The sequence below is a fragment of the Papio anubis genome, chromosome 15, assembly GCF_008728515.1.
Source record: "Papio anubis isolate 15944 chromosome 15, Panubis1.0, whole genome shotgun sequence".
NCBI lineage: Eukaryota > Metazoa > Chordata > Mammalia > Primates > Cercopithecidae > Papio > Papio anubis.
The window spans coordinates 14,933,176-14,953,450 of NC_044990.1; the positions used below are offsets into that span (position 1 = coordinate 14,933,176).

The 20,275-nt window shown below is 38.0% G+C and overlaps 1 protein-coding gene across 3 annotated transcripts in view; it reads right to left on the minus strand.

Annotated features, from left to right (window-relative positions):
- Nucleotides 1–1,110: 1,110 nt before the first annotated feature.
- The window catches only part of SOHLH2 (spermatogenesis and oogenesis specific basic helix-loop-helix 2), a 46,989-nt gene continuing 27,824 nt past the window's right edge, over nucleotides 1,111–20,275 (minus strand). Inside the window, exons 7-11 of one of the 3 annotated variants that reach the window (XM_009191767.3) lie at nucleotides 7,713–7,860; nucleotides 7,466–7,557; nucleotides 6,677–6,795; nucleotides 3,427–3,683; nucleotides 1,111–1,952 (exon numbers count right to left, since the gene is read on the minus strand). In XM_009191767.3, the coding sequence (XP_009190031.1) occupies nucleotides 1,932–1,952; nucleotides 3,427–3,683; nucleotides 6,677–6,795; nucleotides 7,466–7,557; nucleotides 7,713–7,860 (637 nt within the window). In that variant the 3' untranslated portion in view covers nucleotides 1,111–1,931. The remainder of the gene's footprint in view (nucleotides 1,953–3,426; nucleotides 3,684–6,676; nucleotides 6,796–7,465; nucleotides 7,558–7,712; nucleotides 7,861–20,275) is intronic. The other 2 variants (XR_639658.3, XM_009191768.3) reach the window with 2 other exon arrangements.

A 20,275-nucleotide genomic window follows, 5' to 3' on the forward strand; every position in this document is an offset into this window, starting at 1 on the left:
TGTGCTGCAATATCTGAATGTATTTTGGCTACTTCAACTCGGATTTCATTTAAATACCTCAAATGCAACATATCCCCATATAAAATTGTCATGTTCTAGTGCCATGACTCCAAGGGTTCTTCTCCTTGCATTGTCTCAATGAACATCAATCCTGCCTCGCTAGCTGCTGAAGCCAGAAGCGTCGGTGGCATCCTTAATTCTTTGCCCTTTATCACAGCCCCTATATCAGATCATCTACTATCTTTCATTCATTCTGCTGTTACCAGCATGAAACCTACAAGCTGTCACCTTTTCTAGGCAAGCTCTTTGCATCTTCTTCATTGTGAAAATAACACTGCAACTGTCTGTCTCATAACCAGCCAACTTGATTTTACAAGGAAAATCCTGCTCTGTTTCTACAAGGTGAAACCCAACTAACCTTTCTTCCTTGGCTAAGAGTTGAGCTCACTTGGAAGAGAATAATTTATTAAAAATGAAATTCTCGTATTAGAAATGAATTTGGACACTTGCATGAAGTCCAGGATCATGGGACCCAGCCTCGGAAAGCAGAGAGCTCTAACGATCGATCTGGTAGCCTCCTCTTTATGCTGAAAGGAAAAGGGGACTGAGAGAGCAGCAAGTAGAGAGATGGCTCTAGGGGTCACACTTTTTAGGTCCTCTGTTGAAGAATTCCCAGTCACAGGCTTCTCTCATAGCCCACATGGAGATCTAAAGAAACCCTGGTGCAAAGCAAAAGTGCCAGCAACGATTAAGACCAGCTGGGAACACAGGCAGCAGTCCCAGTGTCCAAAATACCTCAACAGGTTCTCTTCTAATGTCAAAGCAATTATTTCTAAAGGAAAGAAAATGAAGAATCAAGCACCTGTTTTTAATAATAAGAATAAAACCTTAGTTGGAAACTTCTTGTTCCTTTTTAAAGTATGTCAAACATCTACAGATTCCATCATTTTGGTAGCCTCAAAGAAAAGCTGTACGGTTTGACATGAGAATTAGGCTATGCCTACAGTAATTTTTAAGCTTCTCAAAACTCTAGGAAATTAAATTCCCTACATAATACTACTAAAAGAGAGAACAGATATTTATTAAACAAAATAAAAATGGATTACAATGTTCAGGGTGAAAACTGAGTATTTTATTTAATAATAAAATTTACATATAAGAACAATTCAGTGAAATATAAAACAAACCTTTTTTCCCCCTTAGTTTCAACTGTCGTTTCTAATACCCATAGGGAGGAAGAGATGAAAAACAAAAGACCTGCTAGTCTGTAACTAAAGGTCCAGAAAGAAATATTTACCTATTAGCCATCGTTTCACTCAATGGATTGTGAAATGCAAAAGCACACATCAATTTATTCATTAGTAGTCAAGTAGGGAGGTAAACCCCTCTTTCAGCATCTCTCTGCGTATCTTAGTTTGGATGGTGAATGAAGAAGGAAACACTCTAAAATGTCAAATAAGGAAAAGACACCACCTAGAAATGAGTGACAGTAATTCACAGGGATACTAAAAATAAGAATCAAGTTGCAATATCTGTACTCAGTGACACGAGGTATCAACACACCTTCCTAATCTTATCATTTTATCGTGTCTACATGGATCTTCCTTATAGCATGCTTTTTTCATCAATTGTGGAATATTTTTTGAGAAGAAAGAGTGTAGGTCACCGAGGCCGTTTGTTCTCGTAGCTCTCTGGATGGCGGGGATCCAAGTGTGTATGAAGATGAGTGACAGTGTGCGGCCAGCTTTTTCGCTGCTGGTCTTTCTATCTGCAGAAGCTTTGAGTGCATTTATCAGAAGCCAAACCATGCCAACTCTTTTGATATTAGGTCTTTGGGTGGAGCTTTCAAAATCATTCTTTGTTCCACTTTTCCTAGATTGTCAAACTGCGCCCAGTAGGTGGTTGAGAGTGTGAATTTCAAACATGTGCTTTTAATATGCCCAAAATTGTTGCTGCAAAGAAGGGGGAAAAATCCACATTAATTGAATCCTCGCCCATTCTTACTCATAATGTCATGATTGTATTTTCTATATCATAAAACAATCTGAAATGATTTGCAAAACTATGTGAAATCCTCAGGTGAATAAGCTTACAGGTTTTAAAATATGTATTCTTATTAAAAGGAATTATTTTCTCACAACAATTCAACAAAACCCACACAGAGTAAGTACAGGTCAACAATTTAAAAATAATAATATTGTAATCTTTTCTTTCATTTACCCTAGCCTTCCTATTGGAATACTAATGATCATTAGCAACATTATGATATCTGTAGACACTACATATTTTAACATTTCTTCGCAATTCTCTTTAGAATATTTTTCTTACAAATATCTTTTGGAAGGTCACTATTATTCCCATTTTATAGATGTCATATGGAGACTGTAACAGTATCTACCTTCAAAGGATCACTTCAGGGATTCTCATAAGATCATGCACATTAAGTACATAGAGTATTTGGCACTATTATTGAGTGCTCAAAACATGTTGGCTACTGTTAATATGCAAAAGTATTAGCAACTATATTAAAGTTAACAGAAGTCCATTTTAAGTAGGCCAACCTAGTTTGAGTCTTCCTCTAGCACTAGACAGTTCTTCCAAACAATGCAGGTATGACTGTTTCATATGCTGGTCCATCTGCCAGGACTGCTCTTGTCTCCTCACTTCCGATTCCTCACCCCTCTACCTGGCTAATTCTTAGCAGCTAGAGATTGGCATAGATGACATTTCTCCAGGGGCGAGCAGTCGGTAACCTCACCCACATCTAGCTGATATATACAGTGGGGCACTCCTCCTACCCGCTTCAACCATATTGTAATTTCTGCTTCTTTGTCTGCATCCCCTTAACACTAAAGCTGCATGAGGGCAGGGATCGTGTCTACCTTTGTATACTACATTCTTAGCACAATGACAAGCTCAGTGTCAGAATATAGTGGGTGCTCAGTAAATATCTGCTGTATGAAGACACCTGGTATCTGAAACCAGCCCGGCTGGCGACTGAAAGAAAGCTTTTTGATGAGTGTGAGTGATGCTGCCCATCTGAGAGATAAGCAGCAGTTAGTGATGGGACCAGCTGAGGATGAGGGTGGTAAGGTGGGATGTGCCACTGCGGAAGCTCTGAGTAGAAGCAGGGGGGCAGAGGGGAATCAGTGCTAGGGGAGATCAGATTCCACCTGTCACTGTCAAACTAGCACAGTCCCATCCAGCTTCAGTGGTTCTGGATATTAGACACCAGCCCTGCAGCATGGGGAGCGAGAGCACGGGTCGACTGCATCTCCTTTTCACCCAGCAGGTTAGAGAGACTCAGAATCAAGCCCTTAGGTCCCAGTCTTCCAACCAGAGTCGCAACAACAAAATGGGGGTCGGGGGTTTCTGCTGGCTGCAGTGAAAGGGTCTAATCTGATCCATGGACCCCTGAAAACTTACCAGACAATTGGGATGTGTAGTGCACGTCTGGCCCAACCCAGAAGTGCAGTGCTGAGGGAGAAGCTTTGAGACCGGGGACACGGCTGAAGGTAAATGAATTGAAATGTTCTGATTTGTTACGGCAGTTTCATCGTAGGAAGGGGTGACTTTAGAATAATATCTGACAGTATGCAAGGAATTCAGAGAGAGCGCTGCACTGGGAATGTGAGTTTTATATGGATCACAAATAGCATTCTCTGAGGTGGAGCTTGACGGAACTTTAATGAGAAAAAAAACAAATATGGGTCAGTATCCACAATTCTGTAATTCGGAACGACTGTTATTTGACATAAACTGCCCGCTGTTTCATTTCCTCGCATTACAAATCTGTGCTACCGCTACACCCGAACGCTGATGGAAAAACAAAGTGAACTTTCTAATTGTGACATTTAGAGCAATACACACACTATAAATTAGTGTTCATGTGTCATTAAAAGACAGATGTTAGAGAAGCGGAAGATCCCTGTGCCTTTTGATGTATGTGAATGTGCATGTCAATCAAAATGGAATCTGTCTGAAGCAAGGAAGAAGGTTGGAAAGAACAACTCCATTCAGCAGAATGGTTAATATCATTATACAGCTATATTCTACATGGTAACTAGAAGAAAAAATTCAATATATAATATTAACAATGTAACCTCAAATAATACCATGAATGTTTATTTTCTACTGGACATCAATAACATTGAAAGTAAAGTAATATAATGGTACGTCTACTTTAAATACAAATGTATCTGAAGTTTGTGAAAAAATAATTTAAGCAAATATATACAGAGATTTATGAAAAAGGACAGAAAAAGGCAAGCTGATAAGGTTAAAACATGTATGTATTACAGATCGGGCTCAGCACAGAAACCTTGAGACTTCGGGTAGTCATTTAACTTCTCTAGCCTTCAATTTCCTGATGCGGGTGGTGAAAGTGAAATTTGGAAGACTTAACTGATTGAACTTCTCCGATCCTCTTTCCAAAACAACTTGGCAACATGCATTAAGAGCTATACATACATTCACGTTCTCTGTTCTCTCACTCACCCATCACACTCTTCCAGGAACCCATTATACTCTTCCAGGAATTCAGTCCAAGGAAAAGTCCAAAATACAGAAACCCTCATATATGGGAAAATATTTCCTATCACATGACATAAAAAATCACTCTCCCCTCAAACTGCAAATGCTAAATGTAGCGATTGGAAAATGGCTAAGAAAATTACTCTATAAATCACTTGATAAATAATTAAAACCATTAAAATGGTGATGAGTGATGCATAACAACAAATATACGTATGTATGACACAAAGTTAAGTAAAAAAATTCAGGAAACAAAATGGATGTCCAATGATTACTACCATAGAAAAATATACCTGGAAGAAGACTTGAAGGAAATACGTCAACAAATGAACACAGTGATTATCTTAGCCAGGTTAGTAAAGGATCGGCACTGGTTTTCAAATGCAAAAATGTATTTACATCAAATAAAAATGGGAGTTTTGACTCCTTAACCTTCAAGGCCTCCTAGGGTTTGAACATGCCACAGATCTATGGTCCTAGCATATCTCTGGCTTCCCAAGATCAGTCTCCTTAGGGGAGGTAGTGCCTCGAAATGCTGGGGCACAGAAAGGCCTGAACTCGCTGCCACAAAATGTTTCAGAGTGTCTGCAGGACATAAATAGTATTGTATGTACAAAAAAATAACATTGACAGGCATATGCCTGTGGCCTGACCTCTATCTGATTTAATCTAGGCTGATGTAATCATTCCATATCACATTCAGCCACCGCTACTTTAAGTAGATTAACCATGGCTTATGGCAACTTTTTTTTTTTCCCTCTTATCCTCTCTTCTCTTCTCTAAGTCAGGAGAAAAGTCTAAATTGACTAAAATAACACCCTGAAGCTTCTTTGGTGATATGAAGAATCAGGGCTAGGTTCTATTTGGGGGCCCCTTCTCTTTTGACTTTAGACACCATCCTGAGTACCCTTCATTTGTTCCCATGGCTTCCGCCACATCCCCGTCCACATCCCCATCTACGCACGGTGCCTCTACTACAGCACTTACAAGACTGTCTGGGCCATATTTTCTTTTGTGACCCTTTCCACCACTAAGTTGTGAGCTTCATAAAAACAAGAACTGCCTTTCATTCATCTCTGTGTCCCCATCTTTGAGGCAGGGACATTTAAGCTGAGAACTAGGGATGGACTTGGTGCTGCCCAGGGCAGGTGAGGGAGGAAGGACATTCCTGGTACATTGGTGAGAGCAGAGCCTGTTGGAGGAAGTCGGAAGTGTCATCTAGGACTGAGAGGCTGAGGAGACAGGCAGTCCTGTCATCTAGCATCTAACATTTAGGTCAAGAGGTCCGTACCTTCCTGGTTTCTAGATGGAGAGTAACTTCACCTTCAGGAATACTGAACGTCATAAACTGCCAGCTGTGTTCTTTTCCTCTATCTTTTTCCACCTTGTTATTTCAGGTACACGGGCATGACTAGGCTTATATAGCACATATAACAAAAATGACTCCCAGTGGGAAAGCATTTGTTCCACAATGAATATTCATATAAGCAGATTTCTTGAGCCCCTCCTGTGTGTTGGTCATCGTTCTAGGTACTAGAAATACAGCCATGTATCAAACCGGCCAGAAAATTCCCTGCCTTCGTGGAGGTGACATTCTAATGGAAGAAGATAGGCAACAAACAAAACACAGGAGTAAAGAACAGCAGGAGGCAGTGAGTGCTATCAAGACAAATACAGCAGAGAAAGTGGGTGAGGAGTGCCTTGCGTCATGTTTATGGTAGGGAGGAATGTGCAGTTTTATCCGGGTGGCTGAGAAGATCTCTTTGAGAGGTGACATGCAAGCAAAGGCATGAAGGAAGCAAATAAATATGTTAAATGCTCAGGACACAGTCAGTCCTGAAATAATATGAACACTTCACCTCCCCTGAGATTCTATTTATATTATAAACAAAGTCACCAGTGTGCTTATCATCTATCAACAAAATGAGCTTTCTGGTAATTACAGTCAATTTTGAGCCCAGTTTCTGACATAACACTGTTTAAATACCTGTAGCCACCTTGTGTACCTGAAGCTGACAACACCTGAAGGCCTCGTCAGCTCTCCTGGATTCCCTGGTTATGGTGGTGAATGCGCAGGAGCCTGGGGGTTTGCAGGGCAGTGCAGGTCCCCCTGTAAGTGGCACAGATGTTAGGTGAAGCTCACCTCTCACGGCTTCATCCAAGGAGCCCTCTGCGTCAGGAGCGGAGCACCCATTCCAGCACGTGTTAGTCAGGAATTGGAGCCCTCTCTCAGGGGAGTAAGTGCTCGTCACACTATCTTCCCTTGAAAGGACAGAAAAAATTCTTTGCATATTTTTCAAGGAAAACGATGTGAACATTGCTGAGTTCAACTGCCCTTTTATCATTCAAGTTCTAAAAACACTGATAAAGCCTCCACTGTGGATTATTTACATATGAACACAGACACAAGACCCACGATGATTTCTGAGGATGTGCAGGAATGATGTGTTTTTCTCCACACTTTCTCTCTGTTTACATATTCTCATCAACCTACGGAAGGAACTAATCATTTGGGAAGTCACATTTGGCACTAGTGACCTGCTTTAAGCACCACTAGTTGAACCAGGGCTGGACAGCTCCAGGGCCCGAGACCTCTCCGGGATGGAGGAACACCAGAAGCCATCGCGTCCCTGCTGGACCGCCACCATCCCTACACTCACAAGGGAGAAAGCCCCAATTTTAAGAATCTCAGAAATAACAAAAGGAGAAGCAAGGGTGAGTCACATGATGAAAAAACCATGGACCTGAGAATATTACCTGTGTTTATCACTGCAACGAAATGATACACATTGGCAATTAGAGAAGTTCACTGACCCTTAATATGCCCCTGCGCTTTCACTGTGGATGGGATCAGTTTTTGTCTACGTGTTTAGCATCGACATGGGAGGAAAATAGCTAGCAGACTTCAGATTCGCAAGAGCCCTTATCATACCGCTGTGCCATGACAGTGCCTGGGACAGAGAGCTGGATGGGTGTTTGTTGTTTCTTACAAAACCTCCTGTTGCTCTGAAGTGCTTCTGTAATCTAAAAAATACAGAAATATATTTAGGTAGATACTGACATTTCTACATACAAACAAAGACACATACTTTCCAATGATAAAAAATTCAAAGAAGTAAAATTGTAGTATTAAAGCGTTGTCTATAAGGATAAAATTCAAAGCTCTGGGAGTCAAATACCTGGGCCATAACGGCTGGAGAGATTTTCTCCCGGATATATTTCACATAATCAACTGTTGCCTCAAGAACTGAAGCCGCGTCATTCTTTCTCCCCTTTACATACGGCAAGAGAGTACGCAGTTGCTCGCAGCAGTATTTGATTCTTTCTCTGGACACAGAATTGCAATACATAAAGAATAATTAGTCTCATTTTCTTCCTTGTACCCAAAGACAAACCACCCTTCCTCCTGGGTATGTTTGTAAAAGAACCACCCCTCCCTACGCAGTCTCCATTTCAGAGAAAGGCAGTGTCCCTACAAGCCAGCAGCCCTCACAGCCCCTGAAATCCCAGCTTCCTGGGGTACCCACACATACCACTGCACAAAGAACCACTGCCCAAGTGCACTGTGTGTGCTGACGGCAGCCCCAGCTCTCTCACCTCAGGCCTGCCGCAGAGCGCTGGATGCCCAGTTACTGAGGAGGGCACCCTTCCCACCCCCTGCTGCCTACGGAAACGTGCAGACCACTCTGCCCTCCCAGCAGAGAACTGTACACGATATAAAAATCCTTTTGCGATTCACACTAGAAGCCTAGAAGGCAAAGAGCAGTCAGGACCTTCATGTCACTGGGACCTAGACCACGTTTCCAACACCAGATCAGCTAGCATCTTGTATCACATGACTTCATGGCCTGAGCAATAAGAAAATCAGAAGGCTGCTTCCTTTACATGAGGTAGGTACAGACAGAATGAGTAGACCAAGATGCAGGTATCAGAAAGAAACTAACCTGTCTTTCGCAGCTCTGAAGGGGGATGGGAAATGTAGATCTAACTGACTTAAGCCCTTGCTGGTTTCATTTATCCATGTGTTCATTTAATAAACATTTTTAAGCCCCTGTTTTGTGCTGAATACTACCTTGACATCTACAGGGTTGAATGGTGGTTCTGCTATTACTAACTGGAACCTTAGGCAAGTTACTAAACCTCTGTAAACACCAGAATGGCAGAGAAATTAAATTTAAAAACCTAGTTTGACATATGGCCAATGAGTAACTCAAATGGCGTTCTCACTGAGCTCTGAGGAACTCTGGGGTGTCTGCGCAGGCGTCTTAGGGACTATTCTGGGAAGGGGAGGCTAGAAGAGTCAACAATTTGACAATGTGTCTGAAGGGCTTTGAAACTTCTCACACCCTTTGACATGATACTTCCACTTACAAGGATCCATCCTAAGGAGTGAATCTAAAACACAGAGCACAGTGTGTATACACAGAAACCCATCAGAGCAATATATTAGAAAAATATGGAAAACAATACTTAATATAGGAGGATGTCTTAAGTAAGCTACAGTACATTAGTTCAGTAGAATATCACCTGGCAGTGGAAGTGATATGTTATAAAGCTTATTGGGGAAAAGTAGGACACAAAACAGCATATAAAATATAATCCTAGCCACTAAACAAAGTAAAAATGAAGCCTAGGAAAAAAGACTGAAGGCAAAAACATCCAGTACAGTTATTTCTGGATGGCTGGACGACGGATCCTTTTTATTCCCTTTATTTTCTATATCTTCCAAATATTTTTGCCAGGCATATGTCACATTCATAATTGAAACTATTAAAATGCTATTAAAATTTTTCCAACATTAGAAAAATGTTCAAACATACAGAAAATTTGAAAGAATTATACAGTGAACACCTATACACTCACCACTTAAGAGTCTACAGTTAACATTTACTGTACAGGTTGAGTATCCCTCCACATAACGCCTGGGGAAGTGTTTAAGATTTCAGACTTTTTTTGGATTTTGGAATATTTGCATATATATAATAAGACAGCTTGGGGATGGGACCCAAGGTTTAAGACAAAACTGATTTATGTTTTATAATATATATATAGCCTGAAGGTAACTTTATACAATATTTGTACCTGAAACAAAGTTTGTACACACTGAACCATCAGAAAGAAAAGGTGTCACTATCTCATGTCACTGCTGAAAAAGTTTGATTTTGGAGCATTTCAGATTTCAGCTTTTCAGATTAGAGATGGTCAACCAGTATCTGCTTTATTATGTATGTGTCATCCCACTGTTCATACATCAACATATTTACATATGTTAAAGCAAGGTAAGTTGTAGACATAAGTATACTACACTCCTAAATGTATCAGTAGCTACAGCTCAAATTACTTTATTTTCAGGTAAACGCTACATAAAACAAAAATGCACAATGAGTCCCATTCTATGAGTTTCGACAAATACATAACAATTGTATGTATTTGAAATACATATGTAATGACAATCCTAATCACACATGAAAATCCATTATCACAACCCCAGGAAGTCCCTTATGTTTCTTCCCAGTCGATACCATCCCCTAACCCCATAAAGCAACTACAATTCTGATATTTTTTTCCATATCACATCACTTTTGCCTTTCTTCAAATAGCATATAAATAAAATCTTACAGCATGTATTCTTTGTAAAGCTTCTTTCATTCAGTTTTAATGTTTCTGGAATTTATCTATGGGGCTAACCGTATCAGCAGTTTGTTCCTTTTCACTGAGCAACAGTATTCCATAATATGTAAATATGCCACAGCTTACTTATTCATTCTCTTATTGATGAATACTTGAGCTGTTACCAGTTTTGGGTTATTACAAATAAGGCTGCTAGAACATTCTAGATGTCTTTTTGTGAATGCATGGTTTTATTTCTCTTGGGTAATATGTAGGAATAGAAAAGATGGGCCATTTTATAAGTTTATAAAAACTGGCAGAACTTCTACCACACCAAAGTAGTACCATTTTACACTTCCACCATCAGTGTATCAGACCTCTTGTTCCAAATCTTTGATGGTATTTAATATTGTCAGTTTTCATTTTAGCATTTTGGCCTATCCATTACGCTTTAATCTGCATTTCCCTGACAGCTAATGACGTTGAGCACTTTTTCCTGTGCCTTCTGGGCACTTGTATAGCTTCCTTTGTGAAGTATCTGTGCAGACATTTTACCTACATTTTAACTGAATTGCAGGTCTTTTTAGTTTTTAGTTTTGTTAGTTCTTTAGAATATCTTGGATACCAGGATTTGTCAGATATCTGTTTGGTAAATATTTTCTCCCAGTCTGCAGTTTTCATATTTATTTTCTTAAAACTTTTTGATAGCAAAAGTTTTAAATTTTGATAAATCCAATTTATTTACTCTCTCTCTGTCATGGTTATTGCTTTCTATGTCCTGGCTAAAGAACATCTGTGTACTCTCAGCTCATAAAGCCATTCTCCTATTTTCTTGTAGAACTGTAATGTCCAATACAGTAGTCAATAGACGTGAGACTATTTAAACATAATAAATATAAATTAATATTACATATATTAAAAATTCATTTCCTAAGTTGCAATAGTCACATTTCGAATACTCAATAACCACATGTTGCTAGTGGCTACTGCATTAGATGATGAAGATATAATTTTTAACACAGCAGAAGATTCTACTGAATAGTGTCATCCTAGAAGTTCTAATTTTAGCTTTATAGTACAGCTCTGACTATGCTCTATCTTGAATTAATTTATTATACGCTGTGAGGTAAGGGGTCAAGGTTGATTCTCTTTCTAGACTGATATCTAGCTGTTCCAGCATCATTTATTAAAAATACTTTTGTGTCCCAAAATATTTGCTTTGGTGCTTTTGTTGAAAATCAAATGACTATAAATATATGGATCCAGTGCTGGGCTATTGTGTTCCATTGATCTATTTGTTAACTTTTATGCCAGTTACCTACTGGTGATTGTAGCTTTATGGTAAGTCTTGAAGTCAAGATAGTTTAAGTTATTCTACTTTATTGTAATTTTGCAAAATTGCTTTGGATATTCTAAGTCCTTTTCATACATTGTAAAATCTTCTTGTCAACTTTTATGGAAAAAAACTTTCTGGGATTATGATTTGGATTCAAATAATGTTTCAATTTGGTGAGAACTGACATCTTAACAATGGTGAGTCTTTCATCATTATGGTATAATGCACAACTTAGTTTTTATTTAACTTTTCATAGTAACATTTTGAATGATCAATGTACAGATCATTTGGGTTTTTTTTGTGGTTGTTGTTGCGTATTTTTTCCTAAGTATCCTAAAGCTATTTTATTCTACTTTAAATGTCATATTTATATTTTCACTTTATAATTACTTGCTGTTAATATATAAAATACCATTGGTTTTTGTACCTTATCTTCTGCAACCCTGTCATAGTCATTCTTTGGTTCTAGTAACTGTTTTGTAAATGATTTAGGGCTTTGACTTTATACCCAATCACGCCATCTACATATAGTAAGCCAGTTTTCCTTCTTCCTTTCTAATGTGTATGTCTATTTCTTTATCTTGCCTAATTGCAATGGCTAGGATTATTTATTTGATGAGGAACAGAAATGGTAAGAACAGGCACCCTTAGTTTGTTCCTGATCTTTTTAAGGAACAGTCAACATGTTATCACTAAGTAGAATGTTAGTTATACGCTTTTTATAGATGCCTTTTAACAAATTGAGGAAGTTGTCTTCCACATCTATTTGCTGAAAGATTTTTTAAAATGATAATGGTATATTGAATGTTGTCAAATATTTTTTCAGAATTTGTTAATCACATGTTTTTTCTCCTTTATTCTGTTAATGTGGTGAATTTCATTGGTTGATTTTTTATGTTTTGTTTCTGAGACAGAGTCTCACCCTGTCACCCAGGCTGGAGTGCAGTGGCACCATCTCAGCTCACGGCAACCTCTGCCTACTGGGTTCAAGTGATTCTCATGCCTCAGCCTCAAGAGTAGCTGAGATTACAGTGTGTGCCACCAAACCTGGCTAATTTTTTTATTTTTTTAGTACAGACGAGGTTTTGCCATGTTGGCCTGGCTGGTCTTGAACTCCTGGCCTCAGGTGATCCATCTGCCTTGGCCTCCCAAAATGCTGGAATTACAGGTATGAGCCACCATGCCCAGCCCCATTGGTTGACTTCTGAATGTCACATCAGTCTTGCTTTTCTAGGATAAACCTGATGTGGTCATATTATATCTTTATATATTTCTTGATTCAATTTGCTAAAATTACGTTAAGTGTTTTTGTTTTTGAGTTCATGAGGGATACTGTTCTGTAATTTTCTTTATAAATAATGTCTTTGTCAGGCTTAGGGTTATGTTGTTCCCATGAAAGGGGTTAGGAAGTATTCCCTCCTCCCATTTCTGTAAGAACATGTTTAAGATTGGTATTACTTCTTTAAATGCTTGCTGAAATTCACTGGTAAAACCACCGGAGTGTTTTCTCTTTCGTAAGGTTTTGATAGCAAGTTCAATTTTGTTAAATATAGAGCTATTCCGGCTTTCTGCTTCATCTGGTATCAGTTTTGATAAACTGTGATTTTCAAGAATTTATCCAGTATATCTAAGTTGTTGAATTTACTGGCCTAAAATTGTTCAAAGTATACTCTTCTGTATTTAAATATTTAGAGTAGCTATCATGATTATCCCTCTTTCTTTCATGATTGTGATATATTGTGTCTGTCTCTCTCCCAGCCTCCTCCCCCTTCACCGTCCCACTTATTTGGGTTTACTTTGTTTTACTTTGGCTTGCTTCCTAAGATGGAACCTTATATTACTGATTTTTAGGCCTTTTGCCTTATCTAATATAAGAATTTAAAGTCACAGTGTTTTCCCTAAACTTTGTTGTAGTTTATTTAAAAACTTTGATATATTGCATTCTCTTTTTTTAAATTGGAAGTTCCATGATACATGTGCAGTACATGCAGGTTTGTTACATAGCTAAAAGTGTGCCATGGTGGTTTGCTGATATATTCTGTTCTCAATAGATTCACTTTGAAATATTTTCTAATTTTTCTTGTGATTTTTTTTTTGTTTTACCCATGGATTACTTAGAAGTTTTTTTTTTTTTTTTTTTTTTTAATTTCCATTCAAGATTCCCCTTTAAATCTTATTCTTACCGATTTCTAATTTAATTTCCTTGTGGTCAGGGAACACATCTTTTAAATTCAACTCTTTTGAATGTATTGAGGCTTCTTACATTACACCCGGTATACAGTCAGTCTAAGTGACTGTACCATGTGCCACTGAGAAGGAGTCTTCTGCTGCAGCTGTTGGGAGTGTTGCTCTATAAATATTCATGAGATCGAGGTGGTGAGCAGTGTTCACATCTTCTAGAGCTTACTGATTTTTTGGTGTCTAGTTGCATAAATTGCTGAGAGAGGAGTGTTAAATCTTCAGCAATCATTTTTAAATTATCTATTTGCCCACTTAATTCTGTAAATTTCTGATCCAAATATTTTGAAGTTCTTATCACATGCTATTTGTGATTTTAATATCATTCTGAGAAGTTGACACTTCTATCATTATAAATTGCCCCTCTTTACCTCAGGTAATACTGTTTGTCTTCAAGTCTACTTTATTTAGTATTAAAACAGCCTATTTGATTTTCTTATACTTCCTGTTTCCACAATGGATATATTTCTATTAATTTATTTTTTTATATTTAAAGCTTCTCTGTTACAGACAGTGGATAGCTAGGTATTGGGTTTTGTTTGTTTTTATCTATTCTGAAAACTTCTGCCTATAAGTTGGATATAGCTGGATAAAGGTCTACCATACCTTTTTTCCCCCCGTAGTCTCTTTTGCTTTTTTATTCTTCTGTTCCTCCTTTCCTTCCTTCTTTTTAAAATATTTTTAAAATTCCAATTTTAATTTACCTTTTGGCTTCACAGCAATGCATTTTGCCTATCTCTTTAGGGTTGCTGTAGGGATTACAATATATATCTGAAGTTTTCATAGTCTAGAATTAATACTTTATGACATCACATAAAATGTATAACTGCAGAAGTTATGCAAGTGCATTTATCCCACTCATTCTTCATGTAATAGTCAAATGTACTATAGCTACATATGTTATAAACCCCATAATACATTGCTATAATTTTTGCTTATAACAGTTTTAAGTATTCTAAATAGTTTAAAATGAAAAATGTTTGTTTTTGCTTAGACATTTATCATTTCTGGTGCTATGTAGTCCTTCCAGTGATTCTCATTTCCATTTGGTATTATTTCCCTTCAGCCTGAAGAATTTCCCTCAGCTTTCTTACCCTGCAGGTCCACTGGTGTCAAAATATATAAGTTGTCTTTTATCTGAAAATGTCTTTATCTTACATGAAGATAAAGGGAAATAATATCTGATGGAAATACGATTTGCACAAACAAGTGAAGAGTCTAAGACATGATAAATATGGTAGCATACATTAAAGGGTAGTTTTCTAACTTATTAATGTTTTAAAAACCAATAGTATGTTTATTTGACAGGCCCAGAGCGGCTGTATACTGCTAAGATTTCTGCTACAGAGGCAAGAAAAAAGTGTCCTTGTACTTTATGTCCCTTTGATGGTGGCAGCCAAGATTGAGTGCAGAAATGCAGGAGCAAAAGATGGTAATACAGGGAAATTCATGGGGAGAGAATTTTGGCAACTCAGACAAAACCTTGTATACAGTGAAGAGCCTGTTCTACTGCAAACAAGAATCTGATATTTGGGTTAAAAAGTTAAGAGTTAAGATTAAAGTCACTGAAAATTACTTATTTCTCCAACGAAGAGTCAGGGTCCATTTCCTCTCCTCTTGAATCTTCACTGGCCTGTGCCTACTTTAACCAAAAGATATCTGGCGAGTGACTCTATGAGAGCTCTGGGACCAGTATTTCAGAAGATGTAGCTTTCATACTGGTCTCATGGAATCCTAAGCCTTCATGTAAGAGGTCCTTCTAGCTTGCTGGAGATACCATGCGGAGAAGTGATGAGACCACAGGCAAGAACAGCCCATTTGAGCACAACCTGCAGCCACACCCACCAGAAGACCATATGTGTGGATGACGCTGTGCTGGAATCTCCAGACAGGCCAATTGCTGGCTGAACACATGGAGTGCCATGGTTAACACCACACAGAGAAGAATAACAGAGCCAAGCTCTGCCCAAACTGGTGGTGACTCACAAAATCATGAGATATGATACACAGTTTGTTGATTTCCACTGCCAAGTTTTAGAGTACTTTGTTGTACAGTATTAGATAACTGGACAACAGCTTACCGTTTAGGCAAAACTAATCACAATGCCGGGTTGATAACTGATGTGGCTTGGATGTTTTGTCCCCTCCAAATCTTATGAAATGTGATGCCCAGTGTTGGAGGTGGAACCTGGTGGGAGGTGTTAAATCATGGGGGCGCTCTAGGGTTTAGCTTAGTGCCATCCCCTTGGTGATGAGTTCTCACTCAGTTCATGCAAGATCTGGTGGTTTAAAAGAGTCTGGGGCCTCTCCTTTCTCTCTCTCTTGCTCCTCCTCTTGCTATGTGACACACTGGCTCCACTTTACCTCCTGTCGTGATTGTAAACTTCCTGAGGCCTCACCAGAAACAGAAGCTGCTATGCTTCCTGTACAGCCTACAGAATCATGAGCCAATTAAACCTCTTTTCTTTATAAATTACTCAGTCTCTGGTATTTCTTTATAGCAACACAAGAATGGACTAACACAATAACATATGTAAAAGTAAAATGTATGACAACAATAACAAAAAATGAAAGAAGGTAACTAGAAATATGCTGTTGTATTTTGAGGGCATAATATCAAGGTAGATTATCACAAGTTAAAGACACATGTCATAATCCCTAGATCAATCAGCAAAAAATAGTTTTAGCTAAAAAGTCAATAAAAGAGATAAAAAGAAATGCTAAAGTATACTTGATAAATCCAAAGGAAGGCAGGTAAAGAGAAAAAAAGGAAAAAGAAAATACATTAGACTAATGAACACAAATAGAAAAATTGTGGACCTAAAACCGCACTTAACAGTAAGTATATGAAAACAAATAACAGAGATTGTCAGAATGAGTAAAAAATAACAACAAAATTCAACTACATGCTATTTATAAGGGAAACTCTTTAAATATAAAGACATATACAGGTTAAAAAAAACCATGCAAATACTAATCATAAGAAAGCTATATTAATATCAAAGCAGATTTTTTAAGACAGGGAGTACTAGCATAGAAAAATCAGCATTATCATTTCCTCAGGATAAGTGGGTCAATTCAGCAAGAAGACAGGCATCTAACAACAGAATCTCAAACTACATGAAGCAAAAACTCTCAAAAAGAAAGGGAAAAAGAGTTGTCACTGAAAAATTTAACCCTCAAAACACTATTGACTAATTCTACCTCATTAATATTTATAGAATACTACACCTCCAAACAGAAGAATACAGTGTTTTCAAATGCATATGGAACATTCATCAAGGGAGAACACACTTTGGGCCATAAAACAAGTTTCAGAAAATATCAAAGGACAGAAACCTTACGAAGTATGTTTTCAGATGACAACATAATTAAATTATAAATCAATACCTAGAAACTCTCCAAACATTCAAGTTAAGTTATACACTTCTAAACAGTGAAAAGACTTACTAGTGAAAAGAAAAAAATCACAAGGGATATGAGAAAATATTTTGAACTGAATGATAGTGGAAATATATCAAAGTTGATAAGATGCAGCTGAAGCAATGCTTAGAGAAAAACTTTCATAAAGGAAGTTTTAGTTTTAAGTGCTTATATTAGAAAAGAAGAAAAGGTTAAAATCAGTGATAGAAGTTTCTACCTACAAATACTTTTTTTTTTTTTTTTTGAGACGGAGTCTCACTCTCGCCCAGACTGGAGTGCAATGGCGCTATCTCGGCTCACTGCAAGCTCCGCCTCCCCGGTTCACGCCATTCTCCTGCCTCAGCCTCCCGAGTAGCTAGGACTACAGGCGTCCACCACCACGCCCAGTTAATTTTTTGTATTTTAGTAGAGACAGAGTTTTACCATATTAGCCAGGATGGTCTCGATCTCCTGACCTCGTGATCTGCCTGCCTCGGCTTCCCAAAGTGTTGGGATTACAGGTGTGAGCCACTGCGCCTGGCCTACTTTTTTTTTTTTTTTAAATACTTTAAGTTCTGGGATACATGTGCAGAACCTGCAGGTTTGTTACATATGTATACATGTGCCATGGTGGTTTGCTGTATCCATCAACCCGTTGTCTAGGCTTTAAGCCCCGCATGCATCAGGTATTTGTCCTAATGCTCTCCCCTCCCCTTTCCCCTCACCCCCTCGCCAGGCCCTGGTGTGTGATGTTCCCCTCCCTGTGTCCATGTGTTCTCATTGTTCAACTCCCACTTATGAGTGAGACCACGCGGTATTTGGTTTTCTGTTCCTGTGTTAGTTTGCTGAGAATGCTGGTTTCCAGTTTCATCTATGTCCCTGCAAAGGACATGAACTCATTCTTTGTTATGGCTACATAGTATTGCATGGTGTATATGTGCCACATTTTCAAAGACTTTTTTTGTTTTTAAAAGCAAAGTACAGAGGCCGGGCACAATGGCTCACGCCTGTAATCCCAGCACTTTGGGAGGCCGAGGTGGGCAGATCAAGAGGTCAGGAGTTTGAGACCAGCCTGGCCAACATGGTGAAACCCCATCTCTTCTACAAATACAAAAATTAGCCAGGTGCGGTGGTGGACGCCTGTAATTCCAGCTACTTGGGAGACTGAGGCAGGAGAATTGCTTGAGCCCAGGAGGCAGAAGTTGCAGCGAGTCAAGATTATACCACTCTGCTCCAGCCTGGGTGACAGAGCAAGACTCTGTCTCAAAAAAACAAAACAAAACAAAAAAGTATAGAAAGACATAGAGCAGAAATCAATGAAATAAAAAAATGAGCTAATACAGAAAATCAATGAATCAAAATCTGCTTCACTGAAAAAAAAAATCAATAAAACTGATAAAACGGACAAACCTTTTCTGCTAGACTGATCAAGAAACAAGACAGAAAACACAATTTTATCAATACCGGCAATGAAAACAGCCATCATCACAGACCTGTAGATGTTAAAATGATAATAAGATCATGTTGTTAAATGAATGTGACACTTAAGATTAAATGGACAAATTTCTTGAAAGACATAAATTAACCCAACTGACACAGAAAAAAACAACCAAAAGGAAAACATAGGGAATTTAGTCCTATAATAATTACAGAAATCGAATATGTAATTAAAACTTTTCCATGAAGAAAATTCCAAGCCTAGTGACTTTGCTGTCGAATCCTATCAAACATATCATTTCTACACAAATTCTTTCAGAAAACAGAAGACTTTCCATTTCATAAGACCAGTCTGAGAAAAAGACATTGTAAGAAAACTTCAAACCAATATTCTTCATAAACACAGATGCAAAAATTGTTAACAAAATATTAGCAAATCTAATCCAGCAATAAATAAAAATTATCTATACCTTAAGACAAAGTGAAGTTTGCATTTAAAAACATTGGTCATAATCACCACATTAACAAACAAGAGGAGAAATAATCACCTTACTAGATAGAGAAGAAAAGACCGACAACATTTTACACCCAGTCATGATAAAATCCTAAACTAGGACTAGAAGGGAACTTTTTTTTAGGCTGATAAAAAAGCATGCACAAAAGCCTACAGCTTACATTACATGTGACAGTAAAAGACAACATTTTCCGTCTAAGATTGGAAACAAGGCACGGATGTCTACTTGGGGCTCTCCTCTGCACAAATGTATCTCAAGCAAACGAGGAGTCACAGGGAAAGATATCTGGGCCAGATACAACTTGAAACCCTCCAAGAACTGCCTTTCTTGAATTTTTAAGACTTGTCTAGTCCTGGAAACGTCTTCATTTGTGGGACACTATGGCAAAGCTCAATGTTTCCCTTCTTTTCAAGTGAATGAACACCCCCAAAATTATTAAACCATTATCACGTCAGACTCATGGGTACACAAAAATGTGATGACATCATTTGGAGAATACATACTTTACAAGGAAAAAACACGTTTATGTATTTATAAATATATAATGAATGGGATTTCACCAAGAATGTAACAATTTGCTAATTTTGATTAATATGTTCTGCTAAGAAGAATGCAAGTGTCAGAGAAAAAAACTTGCCAAGTGCAAAAATATTGGCCAGAACCGTCATTTCCTTAATATTAGCAAACATCATGTTGCCCTACTGCTTAAAAACAAACAAAAACCCAAAACTATATGTAAAACAGGTGAGGGGAAGAGGAGGAGGAAGAAAGGAAACAGATTAGAAGCAACCATTTCAGATTCACAGACATAGTCAGAAAGGTTAAGAGGGAAAGGCAAAAACTAATCAGGGATGATGTTTACCTCATGGTAGCTCCCAGGCAAATCTCTAAAGAGAAAGGGGGAGGTCCTTGTCACAGCTCTTCTTGAGAAACAAAGATTTCTAGTCCTTCTAATAATGCCACAGATGTGAACAACCCCAAAGCATCATTTCAGTCTACTAGATGAGTAGACTAGATAGTTTTAGATTTTAATTTTCATCAACCATTAAAATTTTTAAAAGAAAACTATGACATAACTTTGGGGGACCAATAAAGGATTCCCAACATTAGATCTGGACATGAAAAATAATGAAAAAACAAGGAATAAATGTTTCCTCATATCATTTCATTATAATCATTTGCTAATATCAACATTATTTTAACA